This window comes from Scomber scombrus, chromosome 4 (assembly GCF_963691925.1).
Source record: "Scomber scombrus chromosome 4, fScoSco1.1, whole genome shotgun sequence".
NCBI lineage: Eukaryota > Metazoa > Chordata > Actinopteri > Scombriformes > Scombridae > Scomber > Scomber scombrus.
In genome coordinates, this window is record NC_084973.1 from 18,399,867 (window position 1) to 18,424,102 (window position 24,236).

General features: G+C 41.5%; 1 protein-coding gene across 1 annotated transcript; it reads right to left on the minus strand.

The window, feature by feature from the left end:
* Positions 1–3,554: 3,554 nt before the first annotated feature.
* Positions 3,555–24,130, minus strand: LOC133979763 (transducin-like enhancer protein 1). Its single transcript, XM_062418366.1, has 20 exons — positions 23,809–24,130; positions 23,360–23,460; positions 22,508–22,571; positions 21,641–21,685; positions 17,207–17,269; positions 16,961–17,065; positions 13,840–14,059; positions 13,442–13,458; positions 10,879–10,992; positions 10,541–10,594; positions 10,180–10,329; positions 9,899–10,037; positions 8,673–8,872; positions 7,390–7,466; positions 6,953–7,202; positions 6,478–6,725; positions 5,933–6,080; positions 5,660–5,810; positions 5,338–5,414; positions 3,555–4,915 (listed from the first exon to the last, which is right to left on the minus strand). The coding sequence occupies exons 1-20, from the start codon at positions 23,830–23,832 to the stop codon at positions 4,808–4,810; spliced, it is 2,355 nt and encodes a 784-aa protein (XP_062274350.1). The 5' UTR covers positions 23,833–24,130; the 3' UTR covers positions 3,555–4,807.
* Positions 24,131–24,236: the final 106 nt, after the last annotated feature.

The window sequence follows — 24,236 nt, forward strand, 5'->3', positions numbered from 1 at the left end:
CTTTTTTTCTTTTTTTTTTACGTTCCAGCTCCTTTTTTAGCTTTTACAGCATGTAATTGTACTGTTTGGTTCACCCTCATCGCTCGGCATTGTTTCCAGGTGCAGCAGGCAGCAATTTTCAGTGAATAAGCTCTGATTTCTGTACACTGCCTGCCCAGGTAAACCATGTTAGTGACAAGCTGGTGAACATAGTGAAGCATTTAGAATCTGAGGAGACAGATATTATCTGCAGGAGTTGGTAGAGAAAAAAGAGCTAATACAACATTTAAGTGTCCAAAAAATAACAACAAAAAAGGAGGGTTAGAGTTAACTGTTGCATGTATTTTAGTAATTGTTTTGCAACAATATGTTAATATTAACTTATTTGCATCTTCGTGTAAAACTTCATTTACTTTGTTTTTCATTATTTTATTAATTTATCTTTAATATTTTGTTTGATTCAGGAGACTGCAGATACAACAAATTAAATAAATAATGAGAAACAGAAATTTCATGAATATGTACCACTAATACACACTTTTTTATACAACAGTTGCAATATTCATGTACTGTATATAATCGGTAATCCATATGTTCTTTGGGCCTCATAAATGTAGAAAAGCAAGTATAGTCACATCCATACTGTACACATAAGCTGAGCAGTGGGTAGAGAGCACCTTTTTTGTGTGGCGTTGAGATAAATAGGATTAGGGATTTCGGAGATTTAGGGGGAATAATCCGTCTGTGTATCGGAGAGAGGCAGCAGCGGTGATGATCAAAAGAGAATGCTGTGATACAGAGCTCAGAAATCTCTGGATAGACTGGAAACTTGAAGTGACATTTTCTCAATTTTTTCTCCAAGGATCAGCCTTCATTTTGTCACTATGACTGCTGTAATTGCCACATAATCACCTCATACTGTACAACACTGTGTGCGCTTGTTTGTGCGGGTGTCTGTGTGCGAGAGCAGGGGATAGACAGAGAATTATATATTCACAGTAATTAATCAGATTTACAGTTTACATCAGGAGAGAGAGAGAGAGCTAGTCTGTTTGTTGTGGGTGTTAGTATTAAGCAGGGGATTGGACGTGGTTATTTAACACAGTTGATTTGAACAGCTGCTCTGTTCTGCTACCATCTATACCTCCATATCAAAATCACATAGGCTAAAAAAAAACTGGCAAAGCTCTGCACACACGTTTTTTCGTTTTTTTTTACTGACAAAAATGGTCCCTGCAGCTTCAATGGCCCACCCAGCTTCTTCAGTCTTTTACCCAATCCAGGGCCGCAACAGGCTGCAGTGGCTGGAAAGCTGCAAAACATCCTCGATAGGTTACACAAATACAGTCCCACCACATTAACAGTAGGAATGAACAGTAATGAAACATTTATGCAAACGCGAAGCCGTGTTTAGAGAAACCTGACTGTCACATTCTTCAATGTTTGTGCGCACTGATAAGACCTTGAAAGTCAAACTAACATCACATTGCACAAATAGTATTGTTGCATGAATGCATTTTACTGTCTGACTAAATCAAATGCAATATTAATAGTTTCATATATTGTGTCCTGCAGGGTAAACAATAATAACTGAAGGTTTCAGTGCAATCACACTACCACAAAATATGTAATCGGATGGGGGTTCTTTTTATCTGATGTTTTTTATGGTTACATACAGGCATGCAGTCAAATCATACATGTATGTAAATGCATGAGAGAAAGGGCAGCATTATACCACCATTTTCTTCCGAGTCAGTGACCTGGAAAACAGGTGATATGTGGACACAAAATGAGCTCAGATACTAGAAAAATAAGACCATGGCTGAACTTTTTGTCATCAGATTTAGTTTCTCCTCCTTTACCCAACAAATAAGATTTAGCTTAATGTTGGTGGTAATGTGGGGAAACGTTAATTACAAAAATCTTTATTTAAAAAAAATAACCAAAACCTGCATCACTAAAAGCAGCAAATAGATGCATTTTTATTTGATTAGCAAGTATTACTTGCAGTCTGACTTTAATTCATAAAAATAGTGTTATAGTAGCAGTGGAACACTTCACATGCAGTCACAGCCTTTCAAACTGCACTCAAAGGCAGAAATCATCTATCAGTCACAGTCAAGTGCTCACCGTGTCAAGTAGAATGGCACTCCCATTAATAACTACAAAGGCCTGATCCCATTCAGGTAAATATCCGTTTCCTCAGCCGCTGTTCAGTCTTTATCTGTGCCGGATATTGTTATCGCAGTATGATTCAAAACGCAGGTCAAGAGCTGGTTTTTATTTAAACTCTACTCTAAGCACTCTAAACGGTCACTTCAGACCAAGCGGTCACTCAAAATTCAACGCAACCCTCATCTTATGCTGGCCACTGAGCAGCTTCAGTAATGTCAACTTTGTGAAAGGGAACCCTGAGGATGGAATAGGCAATTCTCCATTTTATTTGTAAGTCTAGAATTTAAATTTTGTTTATAAAGGCCGAATATCTAAACTGTGAGCCACTATCACAATTATCTGTAGGGATCCAAAATATATTATCAGTCATGTCCGCATGTGCTCCTGTACCAACCCAGAAAGTCAAAGACCACTCAGGTTACAAAAAAACACATTTATTATCTAGACTTTTCAATCATTTTAGATTAGCTAGCATTAAGACCATTTAGTATATCTTATGACGTTTCTTTTTACATGTAAAAGACGTACAAAAAAAGTTTGTTATTTCTAAAGCATGTCCTGTAAGAAAAGAAGAAATATATACATTTTTACAAACATTCAACAGACAAAAATAGATTAAAAAAAAACAAAAAACTAAGCACATGGTCAAGAAATTATTGAGTTTAAAATGGCTGAAACTGACTGAGTCCTTCCTGAAGCTGAAATACAACAGCACCTTTGCAAACTTCCTTTATAAGTAAAAGACCATCCTAACCTAATCATTTAATCTTACTTGTAGTCTTGTAAAGAGAAGTAAAGACAAAGTCCCAGTTTGAAGAATTTAGCTGAGAATGACAATACAAAAAGGCAATATGGTTTGGGAATATGATTAAAAGGATTTTCAGACAAACAGTTAGCTTGTCAAGATGATCTTTTTAGCAGTGAAGGCTCTGTCTGTTTATGATTGACCATACGGTAAGACATCATGTGTTTTAAAGAGTGATAAAGGCATGGCTGGGGTGAGTTTACAACAGTAAATAAAGCAATCGAAGGGAATTATTTAAAATTCAAGACCATTTATCTGAATCATTGTGGCCTTGACTAATGAGGATATTGGGAAGAAACCACAAGCCAATTATTTGCACTGAATTTAAATCAGCTTCAACACAATCATATCAAAACACTTACTTGTTTATCTGGAGTTGTACCAGCTGACTGATTATCAATAGTGTTGACAATATCATTTACGGAAATGTTTTCAGTTCAAATCAGAGATTTAGTAAGGTTGGTGCTAGTTCTACTAATGTAAACAACAACATTTGTAGTTGATGACACACCTCTGCTGCACAGGTTTAACCAGTGTGGAAGGGATATGAATTTAACAGAGAATGACAGTATGAAGGCAAATGTTGCTGTCCGATTCTTCTCCTTTTACTTTCAAATGTAGCTTTGTATCAGCATTTCTTTAAATATCCTTAAGACTTCAAATTTTGTAGAGACCAGGTTTGTCCAGAAAAAATTGTAATTGGTTGAAAAAGAAACACTAGAAAAGGAAAAATTTATTTTCTCAGAGACCTGTTTCCTTTCAGGATTTCATTAGTTATTTCAACCAGGATCATAGGAATAAGAGAAAGGAGGGGAAAAAAGGAGAAAAGAAGTTTGTGTTTTCAGAACCTCCACCCTTAAATCAGGCTTATGCAAGTCAAGACTGTCTGTAAATTTATATTGAATATATTATCGTGTTTTGGAAACTTATTTTGGTTTGGTAAGTTATTTTTTACTGTGCGTCAGGAGATTCAAACTAGCCCATCTTCAGTATGGTTTGTATCTATTGTGTTTACCGTCATGTTAAGGATATTCTTTAAGTAGTGTGTGTACTGAGTGTGTAGGTGGGCAGCTACCACTACAGTGCAGTTAGTGAGGATTGGACTTACTGTTAAGACAGCAAAGGTACTTAGCGTGATTCAGACAGTGTTGGCATATCAGAGCAGCAAGCTGAGGTTCTAAGGTCAAAGACTCAGAGAGATCAACAGGCTCTGAGCAATGTCTGTCTGGAACAAAATATAAACCAACAGGTTTCGCATTCGCTGTCTTTAAAATGGTTATCCATCTGTCCATCTACAGCTGCCTCTGCTGCACCGTCTCTCCATTATTCGCTTCTGTCTAAGTTTTGCTCTTGACGTTTGCCATTTGTTTACCCCTCAGGTTTCAATGTTCATTCTAGGGTTACGGCCCAAGATTGTGACACAGAACATTGTGTGTGTTAATATCTGATGTTCAGTACGATATTCTGCAGAAAAGCTGGTCCCAGTTTAATAAACGCAGAGGCCCTTTGGTTCAGTCATTGTCTGGTCCCCGTCCAAGTGCAGTTCTTCACAGAAAGCAGTAAAAAAAAAAAAAAAAAAAAAAAAAAAAAAAAATTCACATCCACTTCTTCTGCTTCCATTAACATCCAACTGCTCCAATTAATCTCCAACTCCAAATGGAACAATGTATACAGACACAATGGATGTGTGCATGTACTTCTTTCTGTGACTCCTCAGTAGATGTAACAGAAAAAGGAATGTGCCATCAAGATCGCTGTTGTCTGTCATTTTCTAGGTCCACACGAAAATGTCTAGAAAGGTATACGTTATGTTGAAAAGAACAACTGTCCTTGCTTTCTTTCCATTTTTTAGTAGATGACCTCATAAACAGTTGCCTTTTTGTCCCCTGAACCAGTGACGATGTACTTGTCATCCACAGATATGTCGCAGCTTAGAACTGAGGACGATTCTTTAGACTGCAGAGAGAGAAAAACATGAAGAATACAAAGAAAGGTCAAGCACAAACACATAAATAAAAGTGAAAAAATTCAATTTTCTGCCTTCCTAGAATAAAGTGTATGTATATGGAGCTCTAATTCCAATCAATCCTGCGGAGTGGTTAATAAGATACAGTAGCTGTCATGAAATGTTTTATAATGTTGTCACAAAGATATGAGACAGGAGTTAAATGTTACTACTATTTTTAACTGCAGCAGGAGTGTTGAGCTTTACAACTTTCGTAAGTTTTAAATTAAAGTCAATTCACACAAGAGAAAACTCTTTTTGTGGACAGCTTTATTCTTTGCACTGATGAAATGCAGTCACTTCAGAGGCAGCCATGTTGGATCCTTTCCATTTTATATTTTATAGAATGAATGTAGTGGTCTGTTGTCCCAACCTGGAATATGCTGGCTCCATAGGGTGTCCTCCATGCATTTAGTAAGTTATCCTTTCCTGTGCTCACAAACCATTTGCCTGGATGAAGAGACACAAACAATAAGAAACATCAGAACATTGAAACAAGCAATAAGCTTCCCAGAGTAAATATAATAATTTAAAAGGTAAAACTACTGAGATAGATTTAAGTCCCTGAGCTGCCATGGCAAATTTAAATGAATAATGTTGCAGAGAATGATTTCTACATAGACTATAAGGCAACTAGTACAAAATGCATAACAGGAACATTTAATATGCCAAGATCAAGACAGTCAGTTGCTTACCACAGTAAGCAAACTGCAGAGAGAGTACGCAGCTTTCATGAAGATGAAGCTGGTATTTGTCGGGCTTGGTGACATGAAGGACTTCAACATTACTGCTCTCCATTCCCACAGCAAGCCACTCTCCTGTTGGACAGTAGCCAAGAGAGAAGATCTGGAGGGCAGAAACAGGAAATGTTACTAGTTTTGTACAAGCGTTTATTCAGTTCAGTTGAAAAACCATGCACTTTTTCATAGTTAGTGGATGGCACACTTTGTGCTGATATGAGTGTGTACCTGTGATGTAAAGTCGTGCTGTTGCAGCTGCCGTCCCTCTCTCAGATCCCAGGAGCGGACAGTGTTATCCAGGCCTCCGGTCCACAGCTTGGTGCCATCATTGGAAATGTCAATACAGCTGGCTCCATCTGTGTGGCCCTGGAACTGCCTGCAGGGTACACACAAACACACACATTCTTGGTTAAATACAGACAGAAAAAAAATGTCAATACACACTGGGCATCAGGTTGGCTAAGAAGTTACAACGCACCACAGATTTCTCAGGAGCATCCACTCTTTAAGTACTATAGCTAAATATTCTGCTTATTGGAGCTGCAACATGTAATCTAGGTGTGGTACAATCAGCCACGACTGAGAGACCGCTAATTAAGCAAAGTCTATACTGTGGGTGAGTGGTGGTTAGAAAGTCAGTCAGTAATTGTAGATGCCCATAAAATTCACCACAGCCTTTTATTTATTTGTACTAATCTTCAAAGAATGAGACTGAAAATGAGCATGGTTCCCATGTTTGCGTCTTTGTAAAATCATAACAGGCTCTCTCTTACCTGACCAGTGTCTGGTTGTGTAAATCCCAGACAGCGATGTTTCCATCGCTGCAACAAGAGAAGCAGACCTTGGAGTCTGGGCTGATGGCCAGAGCGTAGCATGCTGGTGCTGATGAAGTTAACTCTGCCTTAATCCTGGGAGTAGGTGTGGCCAAATCCCAGATTGACAACGTGCTGGCCTCACCTCCCACAATCAGTGTCCGACCATCAGGGAGGAGACGACAGGAGCGAATGTAGTTGTCTCTGTTCTGATGTGGTAAACACAAAACATAGTTGTGTCTTAATATTTTTCATATACATAATGGTATATTTCTATTATTTTATATTACACACATTTGTTATTTACTATTTTCTGTCAAAACTGCAGAATTTCTGCTTTGAACACTTTTGACAAACAAATAATCAAACACATAAGTGTACATAGAGTACATTTTGTAGTGCATCTTCACCTCACCAACCCCACCACCCCACTCACCAAACAGTCGAGCTGCGACACGGGGCTCTTGTTGCCTGGGTGACTAATGTCCCAGACCTTGACGCAACCCTTCCCTCCTGTGTAGACATGTCGGGTGGGGTTACTGATGGTAACGGCGCATACCACCTCTCCGTGGTTCAGTGTGTTGATCTGACGGGCGTGGCGAGGGATCCCTGGGCCCACTAGAGCATCTGGTGGGAACGGAACTGGCTGCATCTGTCCATCAGCTGCCACGTGGAAGGAGTAGGCACTGATGGTACAAAGAAGGAGGGGAGGAGAAAATGTAAGAGGAGGAGGACAATACACAAAAGGAAAGAAAGAGATTGGGAGTAGATGAAAAAGACTGTCATCATTACTTTCTGAGGAGTTGTTTGTCAGTTGTCCCACAGGGCAATCATCGGTTCTCAAACATAGAAGCACCCACAAAACACACTTACGGTTTACCGCCAGGGATTCCTGTCAGACTGGGAGGCATTCCAGGAACTCGCATGTGAGGATGAGGATCAAAACCAACCTTGAGGAGAGAACACAGATGTTTTATGAGCACAGTGCAAAGACACACCCATGGGCATTGGCAAAATGCACTCAGGTCAATACTAACCTGTGAAACAGAGCACAAAGCAAACAGACACTCTAAAGCACACACACCCTCCCCAAGTATAAGAGTCAGCAAACACAGAGGCAGAGCTGTCAGCACACACACACACACACACACACACACACACACACACACACACACACACACACACACACACACACACACACACACACACACACACACACACACACACACACACACACACACACACACACACACACACACACACACACACACACACACACACACACACACACACACACACACACACACACACACACACACACACACACACACAGAGAGAGAGAGTTTCTATCAAGTGTTGCCCAGACACAGCTGCGAGTCTAAACCTATTTAAACAGTGTAATCAACACTATGCAAATATAGAGTGATGAGATGATTCAATATAATGCACACCAGAAGACCTACTGTATAAATACTATCACAGGAAAAAAAATACAGCTGTGCAACTATTGACACTTTTCTGTGTAAAACATTCAGTGCTTATTGAAAGTATTCACAACTTTTAGACTTTTTGTGTTTTAAAATGTCATTACAGTAGATGTAATTGATTCTTAATACCAATCAGAAGATCATCAAAAATAAGTTAAATATAGAATAATTTACTTGATGACTGTTGCAGAAACTTTGGAAGTCGCATAATCATTTAGATGGAGATCACCTGTGTGTAAATCTGAGTCTAACAAGTGACGGAGCTTGTAAAAAACAAAGGGGAGGAACAGTCATCCAAATACAGTCAACTGACTTGAAGAGGATGAATAACTATGTAATCAATACTCACAAGATAATATTCATCTTTTGTGTTTTATATTTTTTCTTAATTCAGACATTTGTTTTCACTTTGATTAATCATTGTTCAAAATGTCCAGTTACATCCACTATGACTCAATACTGCAGCATGCAGAAACATTAAACAGTTCAAAGGTTGTTACTGCTTCATGGACTTTGTATATCAACATTAAGACACATAAATTATAAAACATAAATAACTAAACATATTTATACTGATTTGGACATGGTGCAGTGTTTTTACTTTTGGCTTACATTTCATATCTGTGTAAGTGAATCAGTTGTAATTTTCTCAAAGTCATTTCCACTCACCATAGGTGAACGGCCATAAGCAGCCACAGCGGCCGCTGCAGCAGCACTCATCTGAGGTGACATATTGTGTAGTCCAGCAGCATAGGCTGCAGCCCCAGCTGCTCCAGCTAGATCCCCGTTCATGCCTGCTGCATGGGGCAACATACCAAACGCACCCGGATATGGGCCTGGCACAGCTAGAGGAGTCCGCAGACCTGCAGCTGAGGTGGAGAGAAGGACAGAGAGCAAAAAACAAATAAAAAAACTGGACACTACTAAGACAGCTTTTAAGTAAATAAAAGCCCTGATTTCAGACCTGGGACATTGTAGAATAAACTGATTACAGTAAAATCATCTGACATTCATAGTAACAGTTTTTATTATTTTTTATGGCTGTGAAGTTAGCAGAGAGCTAACAAGAAGTTAGCTGCTCCATAGCCTGCCTATAGAGCATGTGCACTATGAATGTCAAACCCTAAACCAGATTAAAAACCTTGGTATACATAGAGAAATACAGACAGATTTACCTAGGCTAAATCAGCATTATGTGAACTCATTTGGCAAGAGCCTGAATTGATGTTCATTTATATGTACAACTTCCACACAGTAGGTTTAATTTAATTTAAAGGTCCCCTGTGGAGTTTCTGCCCACCAGTAGTGCTATGTAGCAGTTTTTAATGGATGGATCCCTGTTTTGTTTGCGCATCCTTGTGTAGGGGATGTGATTTACAGCCCTACCAATGATCTACTACTGAAGGCTGTGATGAGCCAAGAAACACAACAATAAGCTAACAAAGGTAGCTTATAGAGCTAGAAGAAGGCTCCAATCTAGTTAACATGGATGTAAACGATGCAGGATTTAAAATAAAATCCACTTTGCAAATGTTTTATGAGGAAGGAAATTAATTCATCACTCATGTTTTACCCCAAGGATATGCACAAAGTGTTTTGGTGAGTCACTGTCATTGTTAACTTAACTTTTGTTTGTTTACAAGAAAACTCCCCAGGGTACCTTTAACTTATAGATTCCCCCCCAAGGAAGAGGAAAACTACTACAAAGTAAACATGAACGTAAACAATGCAGGTCGAAATGTATAAATAAAGCTTTGCAAATGATTTAAGAGGAAACAAACAAACAAAACATACACACCATGTACAGTAAGGGTAAGCAAATTACATCAATTAAATAATGAATTTAAGAAACTCAACTTATATTTGTCATTTATAAATGATAATATTGGACTCACTGGCTGGATGTGGTATCTCCATGGAGGGGGGTTTCGATAGACTGGGCCGGATACCAGGTGTTGAGCTTGGACCAGGAGTCGAATCACCTCTAGGTGTGGGTGTGCTTGACTTTAGTCCAGGTGTACCTGCTTTGTCTCGCTGCCATAGAGAGAGAGGGGGGAAGAGAAAGAACGATCAAATGAAAGAAAGAAAAATACAACAACAATAAGATGTAACTGCTGACTTTTACCCATTAATCCCTCTAGATCATCTATCCAACAATATGTCCAAAAAACTGTACCATTGCCATCTCTTTGGACTTGAGGGAGGAGGAGCTCGCTGATGATGCAGTAGATGCTGGACTGCAGGGATCCTTCTTGAGGAGACGTGCTTTATCCAGGCCATTCTCTCTAGGGGAGGGCAGGGGCGTGCCTCGAGGGGATGCTGGGTCCTGGTGGAGGGACAAGGAGTCAGTTAAAGAAGAAGGAACAAAACTGACAAACAAAACTGATGTTGGCATTTTTTAAAAATAGAAAATCTCAGTCCCATGTGAACATAATGAAGATCACTTAAAGAGAGACCATCCCTCACAGACCATTGTGATGCTGGCCACAAATATCACACCTACTAACAAGCAGTATAAAATATTAACACATACTGACCTCATTTGAGACATCCACCACTAAATTATCATCACTTTTCTCCCCTTCACTATCCTGCAAAAGGCAGAAAATCAATTAGCACACAATTATATATTTTGCACCTAATTCTCAAACAGAAAATTGTCCCACAGTCTGTTACAATTAACCACTGAATATTCAAGTTGAAATAAATTAGTGAATAATAATAGGAAAAATTAAATAAGTGAAACATTACTCTTAACATCTGGTGCATCTACAAACAATTAAGATGCATGTGAATAATAAAGGAGTTCAAGTGAGCACAGGCATCATTATTCCTCATTATAAGTGGTTACACTAACAGCGGCACCATTTCTTACATAGTGGCTAGAGTCCTTGTCATCCACTTTGCGTTTTTTGGTGTCATTTGAAAAATCCGGTCCATTGCGTCGCTTATCTGAGTTCCTAAGACTTTCTGGCAGCAATGAGTTACTCTGCAGATGAAAGTAGAGAGGAGGAGTGGAAGGACAGAACACAGTGTGACAGTAGAGCAGAGAAATTAAAGAAAGAAAATAGAAAAAAAAGAGAAAGGGAGTTTGAAGGACAAAAAGAAGAAAAAAAATAGAGGTGAGACAATCTTTCCCTTCACAGTTCAGGTGCTTTGTTGTGTATGTATTTTGTATGAGCTTATTACACCATCTGATCCACCTACCACTAATTACAACAGCTACAACAACAACATGTGTGGAGTAGGTTAGAAAAACAGACTACTTACTAGCAAATAGGTTAATAGTTCACAGAAGCATGAATTAAGCAGCAGTAACACTTAAAAAGCAACCTCTTCTCTCACTTGACCAAAGCCAGTCACCGCCACACACAAACACACACCTCTGAAGTTGATGATTACATTAAGTGGCTCTCAAAATCTATCAGTGCTCCCTCTTCTGGCTCTGACAAGCTGCAGTGTGTCTGTGTGTGAGTGTTTTTGTATGTATGTGTGTGTGTACATGCACAATGTGTAATTGACTGTGAAAGCCTGTGTGTATGGTCAAGTGTGTAACAGACTGTGTGTGTGTGTGTGTGTGTGTGTGTGTGTGTGTATTACTTGCATAACACTCTTGTGTCCCAAGACACACACACAGAGAGAGAGAGACAGAGAGAGACAGAGAGAGAGAGAGAGGGAGAGAGAGAGAGAGCTGCCCCCCTCCGGCCTCCTGACCAACGGATCCTATTGTTAATGGATTAAAGCTTCATGTTGAGTCCATTATAGTCTCAGCCTGTCAATGAAATGTGCATCCAACATACACAAACACACATGCGCGTGCACACATCTAGTGAATGAGCGCTTGGGCTTTGAGGGGGGAAAGGGTAAATGGAGGAATAGCTAAGAGAGAAGGGGGAGGAGGGGGAGGGTGAGAAAAAAGGGGAAAGGGAGGGGATGAGATTAGAGGACAGAGGAAGGGTGTGAGTGTGTGGAGGAGAAGAAAGGGTGACAAGGAACGAGGGAAGGAAAGAGAAGAGTGAGGGGGGTTGAAATTCTGTATTCTGCCAAAGGCCCCTTCCTTCACACCCTCCCCTCTTCCTCCCTCCCTCTCACCTCCTCCCCCTTTATTGAAAGGTTTTAGTGAGCTGAGCACAGGAGCACTGACCCGCAAAACATAAGCAATTTCCCCCCTCCGTCCCTCCCCTGCTCGCTTTTAGCATGGTCTCTCTCTCTCTCACATACACACACACAAGCTCAGTGTCATATGACTGCTGCTCCCACACATACACCCCCCTCCACCCTTTCTCAAGCCCTCCCCTCTCAGTGGTGGTGATATTAAACACAATGAGAGTCTTTAAGCGCGGGATCAGGGGCGGTGGGAGGGGGGAGAAGGGGGTAATCTGCTCACTGAGGTGTTAAATAGGCACAACAATGCAGGCTAGGCTGGAGGAGTGAGTGCGTGCATGTGTGTGTGTGCGCGCATGTGACCATGCAAAAAAGCTCATTTGGAGGAGAAAGGAAACCTAACAGTTCAGAGCAGATCTAGGGCAGAACTAAACAGGCAGGCCAAAGCTCTCCCCCAAGACACACACACACACACACACACACACACACACACACACACACACACACACACACACACACACACACACACACACACACACACACACACACACACACACACACACACACACACACACACACACACACACACACACACACACACACACACACACACACACACACACACTGAGAGTCAAAAGTATACAACATTACGACAAAAACTATTTGGGTGTCAAAGAATGGTAAAAAAAAAAAAAATTGCAAGGCGCTTTTATGCATAATGACATGGTGAGATGGATAACAAAAGCAACACCATAAAGTGAAAAATTCAGTGTGCAGCAGCAACAGGTGCAGTTTACCTGGAAAATAAGTCTTATTTTTTATGTGCTCTAAGATAAATGTGCTATGACTTTTTAAGCTACTGTTTTTGAATAAATTGTGAGATAATTGTTTGGTTGGACTAAAAAAACAACCTCACATATTAAGAGCAGAGATTGAGGGAATACTTTGGATTTTCTGGATCAGGTTGTTCCTATTTAACCAGAAGCAGATTATTAATAATAATAAAACAAAACGGTTAGGTCAATACTTGGAATTGCTATGTGTAAAATTATATCTACAGCAGCCAGCTTAAATATTTTTTTTCCTTGAGTTTGAGTAAAGCTTACTGATCCCATAGAAATGAGCTCAGACAGACAAATCTCACTGTTGAGTCAAATGGCATGCAAACCAGATCCAAGAACCGTAAAATGCCCCCAAACCAAACTATCCTTCAAGAAATTAACTGGATCCAAGAACAGTTAAATGCCCCAAAACCAAACTATCCTTTTAAGAAAGACAAGAAATTACGTTTTGTCAGAACAGTAAACACTGTTGCAGAAAGAGGAAGTACTTACTGTGCCGGGCTCTCGGTCTATTGCCATTGGAAATGTGCACATGAGGTTGAGGTCATAGAGTGTGTTCAGCAGAGCAGAAAATACAAAAAACAAGAAAGAAAGAAGAATGAGTTAGAAATGTGAAGTTTAGTAAGTTTTAATTATGTTTATAACTAAAAGTTCACAGAGTAAACAGACTCAGAAGCAACCCAAACCATTTACTCACCAAAAGAAAAAAAAATGTATACAACAAAAATATTTCAGAAATACAGTTTACATATTGAATGACAGGGATGTTGGTTTAAAACTGAATTGTATTTGATAACTTTGTTGATTATAAACTTCTGGGCAAGACGAGGAATACAATTTCCGTGTCTATTTGAAGTGGTGTCTCTGAGTTGGAGGGTGTGTGAGTTCACCTCTCAGGTGCTCAGGTCCTGCAGGGTGAGAGTCTGGTCCAGACAGGTGGGGCTTTTTATCACCAACATCTTTTCCCACAAGATGAGGAGGAATTGCACCAAGTGCTCCTGAGAGGGCCAGAAGACCGGCTGAACCACCCAGCTGAGAGGGGTGGAGGCCTGCAGGGTGGGGAGTAAGGGGCACAGGGGCACCACCATGGCCATGGGACAGATGCTGCTGCTATAAAACAGGGAAAGAAGAGAGGAGACAGAGAGAAAGGAGTGGTTACATCAGTTGAGAGAAAAGACTGGCATGATTCAGAGATACTGCAATACACAGTTGAGCCTTCTTGTGGTGTGATGGGACTAAAGAAATCAATATATCCCATAGAAAACATTTTTGTGACGAGCCACTAAATCAGTGCTCTGCATTTTTTATTCAATTCCCAGAGTGTTCACAGGCTCATGAGTAATAGTCATTTTCACCAGTACTTCAGCTTTTCAAAACACACCAGTTAGTTTTGTTTGGCGTGTATTACTGGCCCAACTCTTCACACCTGTGATGCAGCGCAAACTGATGACACTGACTGCAAAGATAGTATTGAGCTCTCTGTTGAGACATTGCCAAAAATGCTATGTTATAGCTGCCTCCGAAACACGTGATTCCTGACCCCAAACACTCAAGTGTCAGTGAATGAAACTGAGCCATCAATAGGTAAAAATCAATAGGACTCTGTAACCTGATCAATAGAGATTTCTGGCCCTATTGAAGTTTTCAACAGATGGGACAGCTTCTTCTGTGTCTGGGTTTACACCATCTCAACACGCTGCTGCAGTCTACAAGGAGATGAACACACACACACACACACACACACACACACACACACACACACACACACACACACACACACACACACACACACACACACACACACACACACACACACACACACACACACACACACACACACACACACACACACACACACACACACACACACACACACACACACACACACACACACACACCCCTGGGGTCAAACACTGAACAATACTGACAGCTGGGATCACAGCCCAGAGCCCGAGGATGTGGTGGGAGAAGGGGGGAGGGACACAGGGAGGAAAAGGAGGAATGACAGAGGAGTGGGGGGAGAGAGAGCCGTGAGCCCCAGCTGCTGCCTGCACTGTCAGGTCTTGTGAGGGAGGGAGGCGGCTGAGGAGAGAGGGAGAGAAGAGGGTCAGAGAGACAGGGAGAGAGAGTTTGGCTGGCAGCCGTGCTCTCTCTTTCACACCAAATCAGGCGCTCGTCTGAGCGTGAAATGCCTTTGTGTTCCAAAACATCATTATTGCCTCCTCAGACAGTAGCCGCGAGAATCCAAGCTCGCTGATTCGCCGCAGGGAGGGGAGGAGGAAGGAGGGAGAGTCGAGGAGGAGGGGGGGGGGGGGGGGGGGGGGGCACAGGAGGCGACTCCACAGGGGTGGAAGGAGTGCTGAAGGTCAAACCGACTTTTATCTCACCTAATTGACTAACCCACTCCCCCGCCTTCTCTTTTCCTCTCTATCCATCCTTCGTTCTCTGCGTCCAGCCCCAATGAATGAAAGCAAAACAACAAAGTAGTCTTTTAGCCTCAACCCCCATGCCTGCTTATACACACACATACAGTTTCAGAGTTGGCTCGCCTGCCAAACAATCAAACATAAACACACCCACATGTCACACTTGATCACACTAACATGCATACACAGAGTCTAGATAAACAAAGCAGGCATACACACACACACACACACACATAGAACCATCCTACCCCTGCCTGTTGTTTTCTGGGGAGAACAGAAACACATGCTCTGCTACACACAGACGCACACACAAACAGATGCAAAAACACACACACACACACACAAACACAAACCGGACCCCTAGTGGGAGTAAATGGAGGGGAAGTATTGGTGGAGGCAAGGGGAGACTAGTTTGTCATGGGATGTTAGTGTGAGCTGGTCTGCGTGCGTGCGTGCGTGCGTAGAGGTAGGGGCAACATGCTTCATTACACTCATTTAACTCACAAACGGGGTGAATGACAGCCTGGCGTGGGAGACGGGAGGAGAGGGGAAAAGGGGAGTGTAAGGGCAACGGCGTGACCCCCCCCTTTTACAAACACTGAAATCCTGCAATTAAGACTCAAACAGCAACTGCCAGATCCACCTCTCCCCACAGTCACACACACAGACCCCCATCAGTCCACGCCAACTAACAAGCCCACCTCACATCTAACTCTCCAAGCCAACTGCCCACTCTTCACTAAGCTAAAGAGGACGAAGACCCCCCCCCCCCCCCTTTCCCACATTCCCCTTAAACTCAACTCCATGGCCTTTCCTGCTACCAGTCCTCACAAAAACCCTGATCTGACCCAAACAGTTCGACTGTGGCTCTCTTTTTAGCTAAACATCACAGCCAAAGAGCTTCTGTTTTTGTAACTTTTTGTCACTCTCACGCTGCCAATCACATTTAAGCTCAAGTCTGAATCGCTGGTCATGCACCATCCGTCATCTTGAGCTGACGACATCTTTTCAATAAACACCTCTCGACACACGTTGCCTGTTGAATCACGTGCCATAACCCTCAACTTGCTCTCTGTGACAAAGATCAGTTCTATCAATCAATTGAAACATTTTAATTCAAACCCCAATAAAATGGGAAACAATCTATGTCCATGCATTTAATTTAATTTTCTAACAAATCTTTCAGATGTCTGACACATGTTTCTACTAACCCAGGAATACTGACAGGGTATTACGGTCCAAGCCGTTTACCATACGATTCATCTGGTGATTGAGGAGTTTAATTCATTGTATCTCCTTTAAATTACAGTGTCAGCTACAATACATACCTACAATGTAACATGATTTTTAGCCTATATTTGGGCAGGTGTAGGATTTGCAACACCAGTATGTCAGTCAGGCATTTGTAGTTATTCAAAGGTGTAAATCAGTGACTATCAGTGCTGCACAGAGGTAGAAAAAGTTTTCCTTAAAATTCAAAGTTTTCCATCCTGGCCCTTTTTGAAAATACTTTTTTGGAAGGGTACACACAAACATGCATATACAGTCGATGTAAGTTTAAAAGAAGAAGTAGAGGAATACACACTGTAGGTGGAAGACCTGGCAGTCCACGTACCCCGATGACAGCATTAAGCTCTGCCATCGTCACCTGTTTGGCCCGCTCCACAGCTTGGACCACCTGCTGCTGATGCTGCAAAACACACAGAGACACACAATGTTGCTGAGGACGCCGAGTAAATGACAGACTTATCAGTAGAGCTGCCGTAGTGAACCAGAGTGAGTAAATGCCGTACAGAAACACAGTCCGCAGCTCAGAGTCACACATGCTTACCTCCTGTGAGAGGAAGGGGATGACTTGTGCACAGATGGTGTTTAGTCTCTTGGCAATCTCAGTCTGAGGGAAGAAGAGACACACAGACAGAAAGGAATTTAATTGTTAATAACATAATTACATTCATTTAGAAAAGACAGCTGTTCAGCGACACCAATAAAGTCATACAAGTGCACACAAACACACTGGAAACGGCCACCTCCACAGCAAGCCATCACACACACACACACACACACACACACACACACACACACACACACAGAACGATGAGATTTTTCTTCCTAATTATCAGTGTGAGCTCAAGTTTCTCTCTCGCCTGTTGTATTTCTTTTTTTCTTTCCCTCCTTTTTACCCTCTCTGCTCTTGTCCCTTTTCCCATCAGCACTTCAACATAATCTCATCAGCTACTAACTTCATTTGCTCTCCCCGAGTATCCATGCCAACACATCCGCCTGCCCCCCAATCCCCGGAGGTGGCTACAATTGGCTGAAACCAGATACCCCCACAGTGGCACCAAATCAGATAAGCGGACTCATATTACATATCATCCAATCAAATTGATACGAAAAAGGCCGGGGTGAAGAGGGAATTGGAGGAGCCATGAAATGTAGTAATGGCTCATCAGACACACATTCGCACATAAATAGATACACAGACACTATATGTGAAAGCTTGAAAGCACCTGTGTACTGTCGTTACAAGAAAAACTAACAAAAGTTGGATTATTATATGATGAAATACTCTATGACCTTTTGGCTCTTGTAAAGTTTCCAAAATTCAGTCAACGCATGCAAAAAAACAAAACAAAAATCAAGCTAAGAAGACATTTAGAAGATATTCATCCATGGGGTTTGACATAATGAAGGCCGATTCACACTATCTGCATTCGGATGGCTGTGAGGGTCTGCGCTGGTCTGCGTGACCAAAATGTTGTCGTGCTACATGTCCACATGCACAGACTGTACGCATAGCAAGGGCATCAACTGTGCACATGCAAGAAAAGCAAAGAGTCTCATCTACTGTATATATGTAGTGTATTCCTACAGTCTTCTTTTTCCCTCTTCTTTTTTTTTTTACGTATTCTTATTCAGCAACATACAGGAACTCCTAAGCTTCAGACTAAAAACAATCCAGCGTAAAATAATACACAGAGATGTGTTGGTGTGGATGTGATGTTTAAAGTACCGGTGAGACAATAAAATACATCAGGTTGGAGTAACAGATTATTGCATTTAAAGGCTCTGGAAAGTTATCACAATACAACCCTGTTTACCAGCATGCACGCGTTGACCGTGCCTGTGTCTGCGGACCCCCAAAATAAGTATGAATGGAATCGCATGTGTGTCTGCGAGACCGCAGCTGTCCGTAGATGCAGACTGTGGAAAGCATGAATTGGCCTGTACCCATCCAAACCAGTGACCCAACATTCACTTCACCTGGTGTTGAAATTAATTTGCGTGCCTATTCTACACATTTTTATACAGCTCTTCCTCTTTCCAAGAGGTATTAACTGAATACATTGCTGCAGGTTCCTACACATAACTTCTCAATTTTGACAATATGAATATATCATGTCCATTTCCTTCCATTGAGACATATGAATATTTCTGCAATTTTTTGTCATTGAAAGGTAAAACACTTTTATATAACTTTGTGGGTTCTGATAGTCCTGAAAAGCTGACATTGTGGAAACACCCTGTTTGACTTTAGAAAACGCTGTCACACAGACACACTTATCAGCGCACCAGGTGACACAGTTCAGCCCAGTTCAGCCAATTATGTACTTGGATGAGCTAAATAAAGTGTCCTATTCTGAATGAGCCGTCAACTAAACATGTAGCTGCTTAACCTATAATACAAATTGGACTATACCTGCAGTTAAAAATAACACATTACTTGGAAACAATTTAATTACAAAATCATCTCACTCACAAGAATGTAAACAGGGTGGTTAAGTCAATATTGTAAGTAACAGCAATTGAGGATGAGAACAATAAATCCAAACGTAGTAAGTAAAGTAAATACGAGGAAAACTTCACCCTGTGAACAGTTAAGTTAGTTATAAATAACTAACTCTTAATCCAGAATCAAAGAGAAAAAAAAATAAAAGGAGTTCTAAGCCATCAGAGCAGTTGTACTTCAGTTTGTCACTTTTATCTGCCAGACTGCACACGTCAGCGTACATGACACATAATGTAACACTGCTAACATCCATCCATCATACATGTATTTTCATAATGTAACACTGCCTACAACGATTTGATGATTGTGAAAAGTTTAAAATGCTCATTTACACACGTTGGAAAACTGTGGACTATACTATCTGTACAATGTGAAGAGCTAAAAGTGCATAAGTGCATATCTGCCTTAAAGTGCTTATTATGTGGAGAGCTAAATTTCTATATCAAGCAACACAACAGGCAGCTACATACAGACATTTGGTTCGTTGGTTGTTTCTGTTTAATTGCCCTGCAGGGCTCAAATACCAGGCTGAGGAGTGTTTATGTGAAATGCCTTGCCATTATTCTTAGCGCATCTCTTTGCTCATATGCACCTGATGTCCCCATCACAGCAGCCTCTCTACAGTGCATTAGAGTGACGGACCTTATCAACATACTTTCAACCCTGTAGGAACCTGTACCTTAGCCAGCTCATGAGTTGCTGACCTCTGCAAAACTGAACTCAATCTCATTATGCCTAACTTAGGCCATGCCTAGAAAGCTCTAAAAGAGCGATATTTGGCAGACTATACCTGCACTTCCATTCTCAGAAACAATTTGCCATGTATAAAGACTTGCTGATTAAGCTGTCTGAGAATAGTCTGAAGGGCTACTATCAGGTCATTTTCGTTAATGTAAGCTAACCGATACAATTAACAAGGATCAAACGGACCGGGCCACAAATACCCAAAGCTGCAATCACTAAGTGACTTGAGTCACTATTCATTGCAAATAGTGACTCAAGAATATTTGGCCGAGTGTCCGAGCACAAATAACTATTTCAGCTACTGAATAAAAATGTGGGAGAACTTCTTTGGTGCACCGTCCACATGATGATAATCATCTAATTGAGAAAGTGAGTACACAAAAGTTAAGGACAGAGCAAAGATGCCACAAGGTGCAAACAGAGAACAGGCTTCCCGTTACACATATAATTGGAGCATTACTGCTACAATACACACACACAAATATGTACATCCCCAGCAGGGGGTGGGTTGTTAGTCTTTATACCCCACACCCCCCACCTACAGAAGCTTGTTGCTCTGACAACTTCAGCCCCAAGCTAATGACCTCCCCTGGAGCTTTAGTTTGTGTGAGTGTCTGTGTGTGTGAGTGTGTGTGGACAATAGGAAGAGATGCATCTCCCTCACAATGAAAGAACAGTAGCTTCACATGGACATAAAATGAAAGAGGAGCCAAGAAAAAAGGGTGGGGGCTGTAGCACAAGGAAAAAGAGATGCCATAATTGTAAATTGAGAGTGAGGAAGGCAGAAAGAAAAGGAGAGAACTTAGGGTATAAAACTGGAGAAAAACATAAGAGGGGGAGAGGGATAACATGAGAGGAAAAGAAAGTAATGGGAGGGAGTGTGAGAGAGGCAGAGAAGCATCCCCACTCCACAGTGAAGCAGCCAGGCCAATCCACCTCCAATTTCCTATGGTCTGACTGGTCAATAGCTGTGGTAATTACTGGTAAACGCTCTGAGCCCTGCAAAACTCCTGTGGGGGAATGCGTGTTTGTGTGCATGAGAGAGAATTTTCCCTCCTCATCCATGTGTCTACATATTTAACCACGTGAGCGTGTTTTCCTTATTGTGTGTCTTTATGTACTCATGCATCAACATGTTTGACTTTGTTTGTGTGTACATTACTGTGTATGTGTTCATTTGTCCTCTGGTGTTTGTATTTATCACATGTGGCTGTTCATAAAGTGCCCTTGCTTTTATGTATGTGTGTGTACATTACAATAGGTCAGTGTCCTTGTTGTTCTGTATTTCATGTTTGCACACACGCGTTACTGACTCACTGCTTCTAGAAAGGGGGAGCTCTGCTGTCTCTCCTCTCACGGCCTCACCATGATCGATTCCTTTGCCCTCCCCAGCCCTGCCCCTCTAATGTAATAAAGCAGGCCGCTCCCCTAGACAGCACAAATCAATCTACAGAGCCATTCATCCTGCCTCTGGGCTCAGCCGGCCGGCCCTAACTGGGGAAATGGAGACAGAGCCCCATCGATCACGAATAAACGCATGCGCATACACACACAAGGATACAGTAAAAAAACTGAACTGACTGAACGCACGTATGCATTTGTGCACACACAAGGGCACGTCAACAGGAACACACACCAAATACATCAAAACCTTGCCACGAGAGAGAGAGAAAAACAGAGAGAGAGACAAACAGGCAGACGCAGGAATAGACAGATAACCATCCATACCTGTTTGTGCATTTCGATGTTGAGGCCATAAGACATCTCGTAGTACTGAGGAAGACAGGAAGTCAGATGGTTAGATATGTGTGAGGAAGTCTGACACAAAAACCTCAAATAACTTTAAATGGTGTGCAACCTTACAGAGAGGATTTTGTTGGGAAAAGCGTCACCCCTGCTTGCTTTAACAGAGGAATCAAACTACTTTTATAAGCCGCAGAAACCAGTGTTTTTTCCTCACTCAAATGCTTTTGACCAGTGCAGGAGTGCACCATGATAGAGGCAAAATAGATGTTAACGTTCGCAACTTTGCATTTGACTGCAGGCAACTGTGAGTGTATGTTTGTAATGATTTATCTGTATATCACATTATGTTGTATATATTCTCTAAGCCACAAATACACTTGAGTGATTTTTGATTTGATTTTAGTATATTTAAGGATTCAGGATTGAGGATTTGTTTTACTTTAGAAGAAAAAAAAAAGTTAAATGCAGAATTTCATCAACTCAGTGAAATGTTGAACTGCCAAAATACGAGAACACAGACTAATCAAAATGAAAAATCTATCTGATCACAAACTGTAAAACTCTAATCTCCACATGGGCATAATAAAAACAGATGTTGCTTCCATCTTGATTTAGTTATTTTTCCTAACATGCATCCTTCTTTGGTTCAGGTAATGTAGTATTAACTTAATACTCAAAGAAGGTTTTTCACTCCTCAGTCTTTGAAAAGATGAAAGATCACAGTCAGCTTCAGAGCACATGGAGCCTATAAGGACGAATCATCTTCCTCAAGGACACTTGAGCAGGGTAGAAGTCTAACTATGTGATGTGTGATGTTGGAGGGCAAAAACTGTGACACGTGGATCTCACCATGACATAGTGTCTCTGCATCTCAGTCTTTTCACTGGCCAGCTTCTCACACTCCAGCTTTAGACTGAAAAACACAACAAGTCACAATTTATTTTCACAGAAACTTCTCAAATAGAGCAGACTACATCATATTCAGCCCATGTTTATCAGTGTCAATCACCACCTCAGTTTCCCACAGACTGAGACATTATATATATACCCTTACCCTTTATGGGTGGTTACTTTGCTGTTGTGACCCTGGTTTTACAGTACACACAAGTTTCATTGCTGATCAGTGTCTATCAGCTAGTGTTTTGACTATTAACAGATGTTAATGCAGCTCTTTTTGCCTAAAAATCATAAACAATCCAAGAATAAAGAGCAAGAATGTTGAACAAAAAATTTGCTGATCCTCTAGCCGTTTTCCTACACTAGATAATGAATGTTGGTAAAGCATACAAGTTGGTAGAGGATTGCATTCCCCTCTAATCCCCCTTTTCCCTTTATTCGCTGATTAAAGCACCCACAAATGCAAAGACAAACCTAAACAGTGCTAGGCACAGGACTTGTTTTCAAGAAAATGAGAGTGAAATGGAGAAGATGATTATTCCTGTTGAATTAGTCTGTAGGGTGTTTGTTTGATTTAATTCTTCTCGTTTATATGTATGGGAGTCAAAATGTGAATTAGAGAGAAAAAAGTGTGTAGTTAGTAGATAAGTGGTTTTCACCTGTCGCATTATGGCAACGGGTATGACTGTGGTTAGGGTGAGGTTTAGTGTGAAAGGGTGAATGACAATGAGAAAATTGGCCGTCATGCAGCCCATATAGAGACAGAACAGCTTTCCATCATGTGAATGTGTTTGTTATATCCACCTGTGGTACTGCGCCTGAAGAAACTGGAACTCCTCCTTGATGCGGTCCAGTGACTCTGGGATGGTGAACTTGAAGGGCTGGCCTGGAGCCTGGTGGGGCGCCTGAGACACACACACACACACACACACACACACAGGATTATCAACACCTTAGTGCCTCATTATGCAGCCTACAATATTGATCCTCTCCAGGCTCACATGAAATGTCAACAACTTTTAATTATTAGACATCATTAAACAAACAATATTATCAACCCCACTCTGCTGCTCAGGGCAGGAGACCAATTAACAAGAAGAAAGAGCAGGATATCAACATGTACTTATCCTGAAGGCTGTTAAAACTAACAAGAGGCGCGGGTCAGACAAAGAGGTAACGTTATCTCTCAGGCTGTGTGTGTAAATACGGTAACAGCTAGGTGAACAACACTTTTTTTAAAGGAAAAGTCTTACCGGGTGTCGCCCCTGGGGGAACATTGTTATATCCGAGAGGATGCGCCCGTTTCCTTCTCAAGGGATCAAACGAGGGGTGCAGTGAGGCTACGAGGTGCTCCAGATCACGGAGAGGTACCCATCCGCCGTCGTTACGAGGACCAAGCGTCGTTAATCTCAAACAAAACCGAGACCTCCCCGCCGCTCCGTCCGAGTTCACCGACCGCTTAATGTGAATCCCTGCTCCCCTGCTGTCTGTCGCTTTTCTTTCGGTGGCTGTCTCTCCTCCGCTCCAGCGGCAGTGCAGCCGTAAATCAACCGGAAAAACACGGGAAACGGCTCATTAGCTGGAGGCAGCTAGGAGTGGGGGAGGAGGAGGGTATGAACCAGGTGAGAAATGAGACGGCTGGAGCCACCTCAATCACTCACAGCGTTTGTTTTGTGTAGGA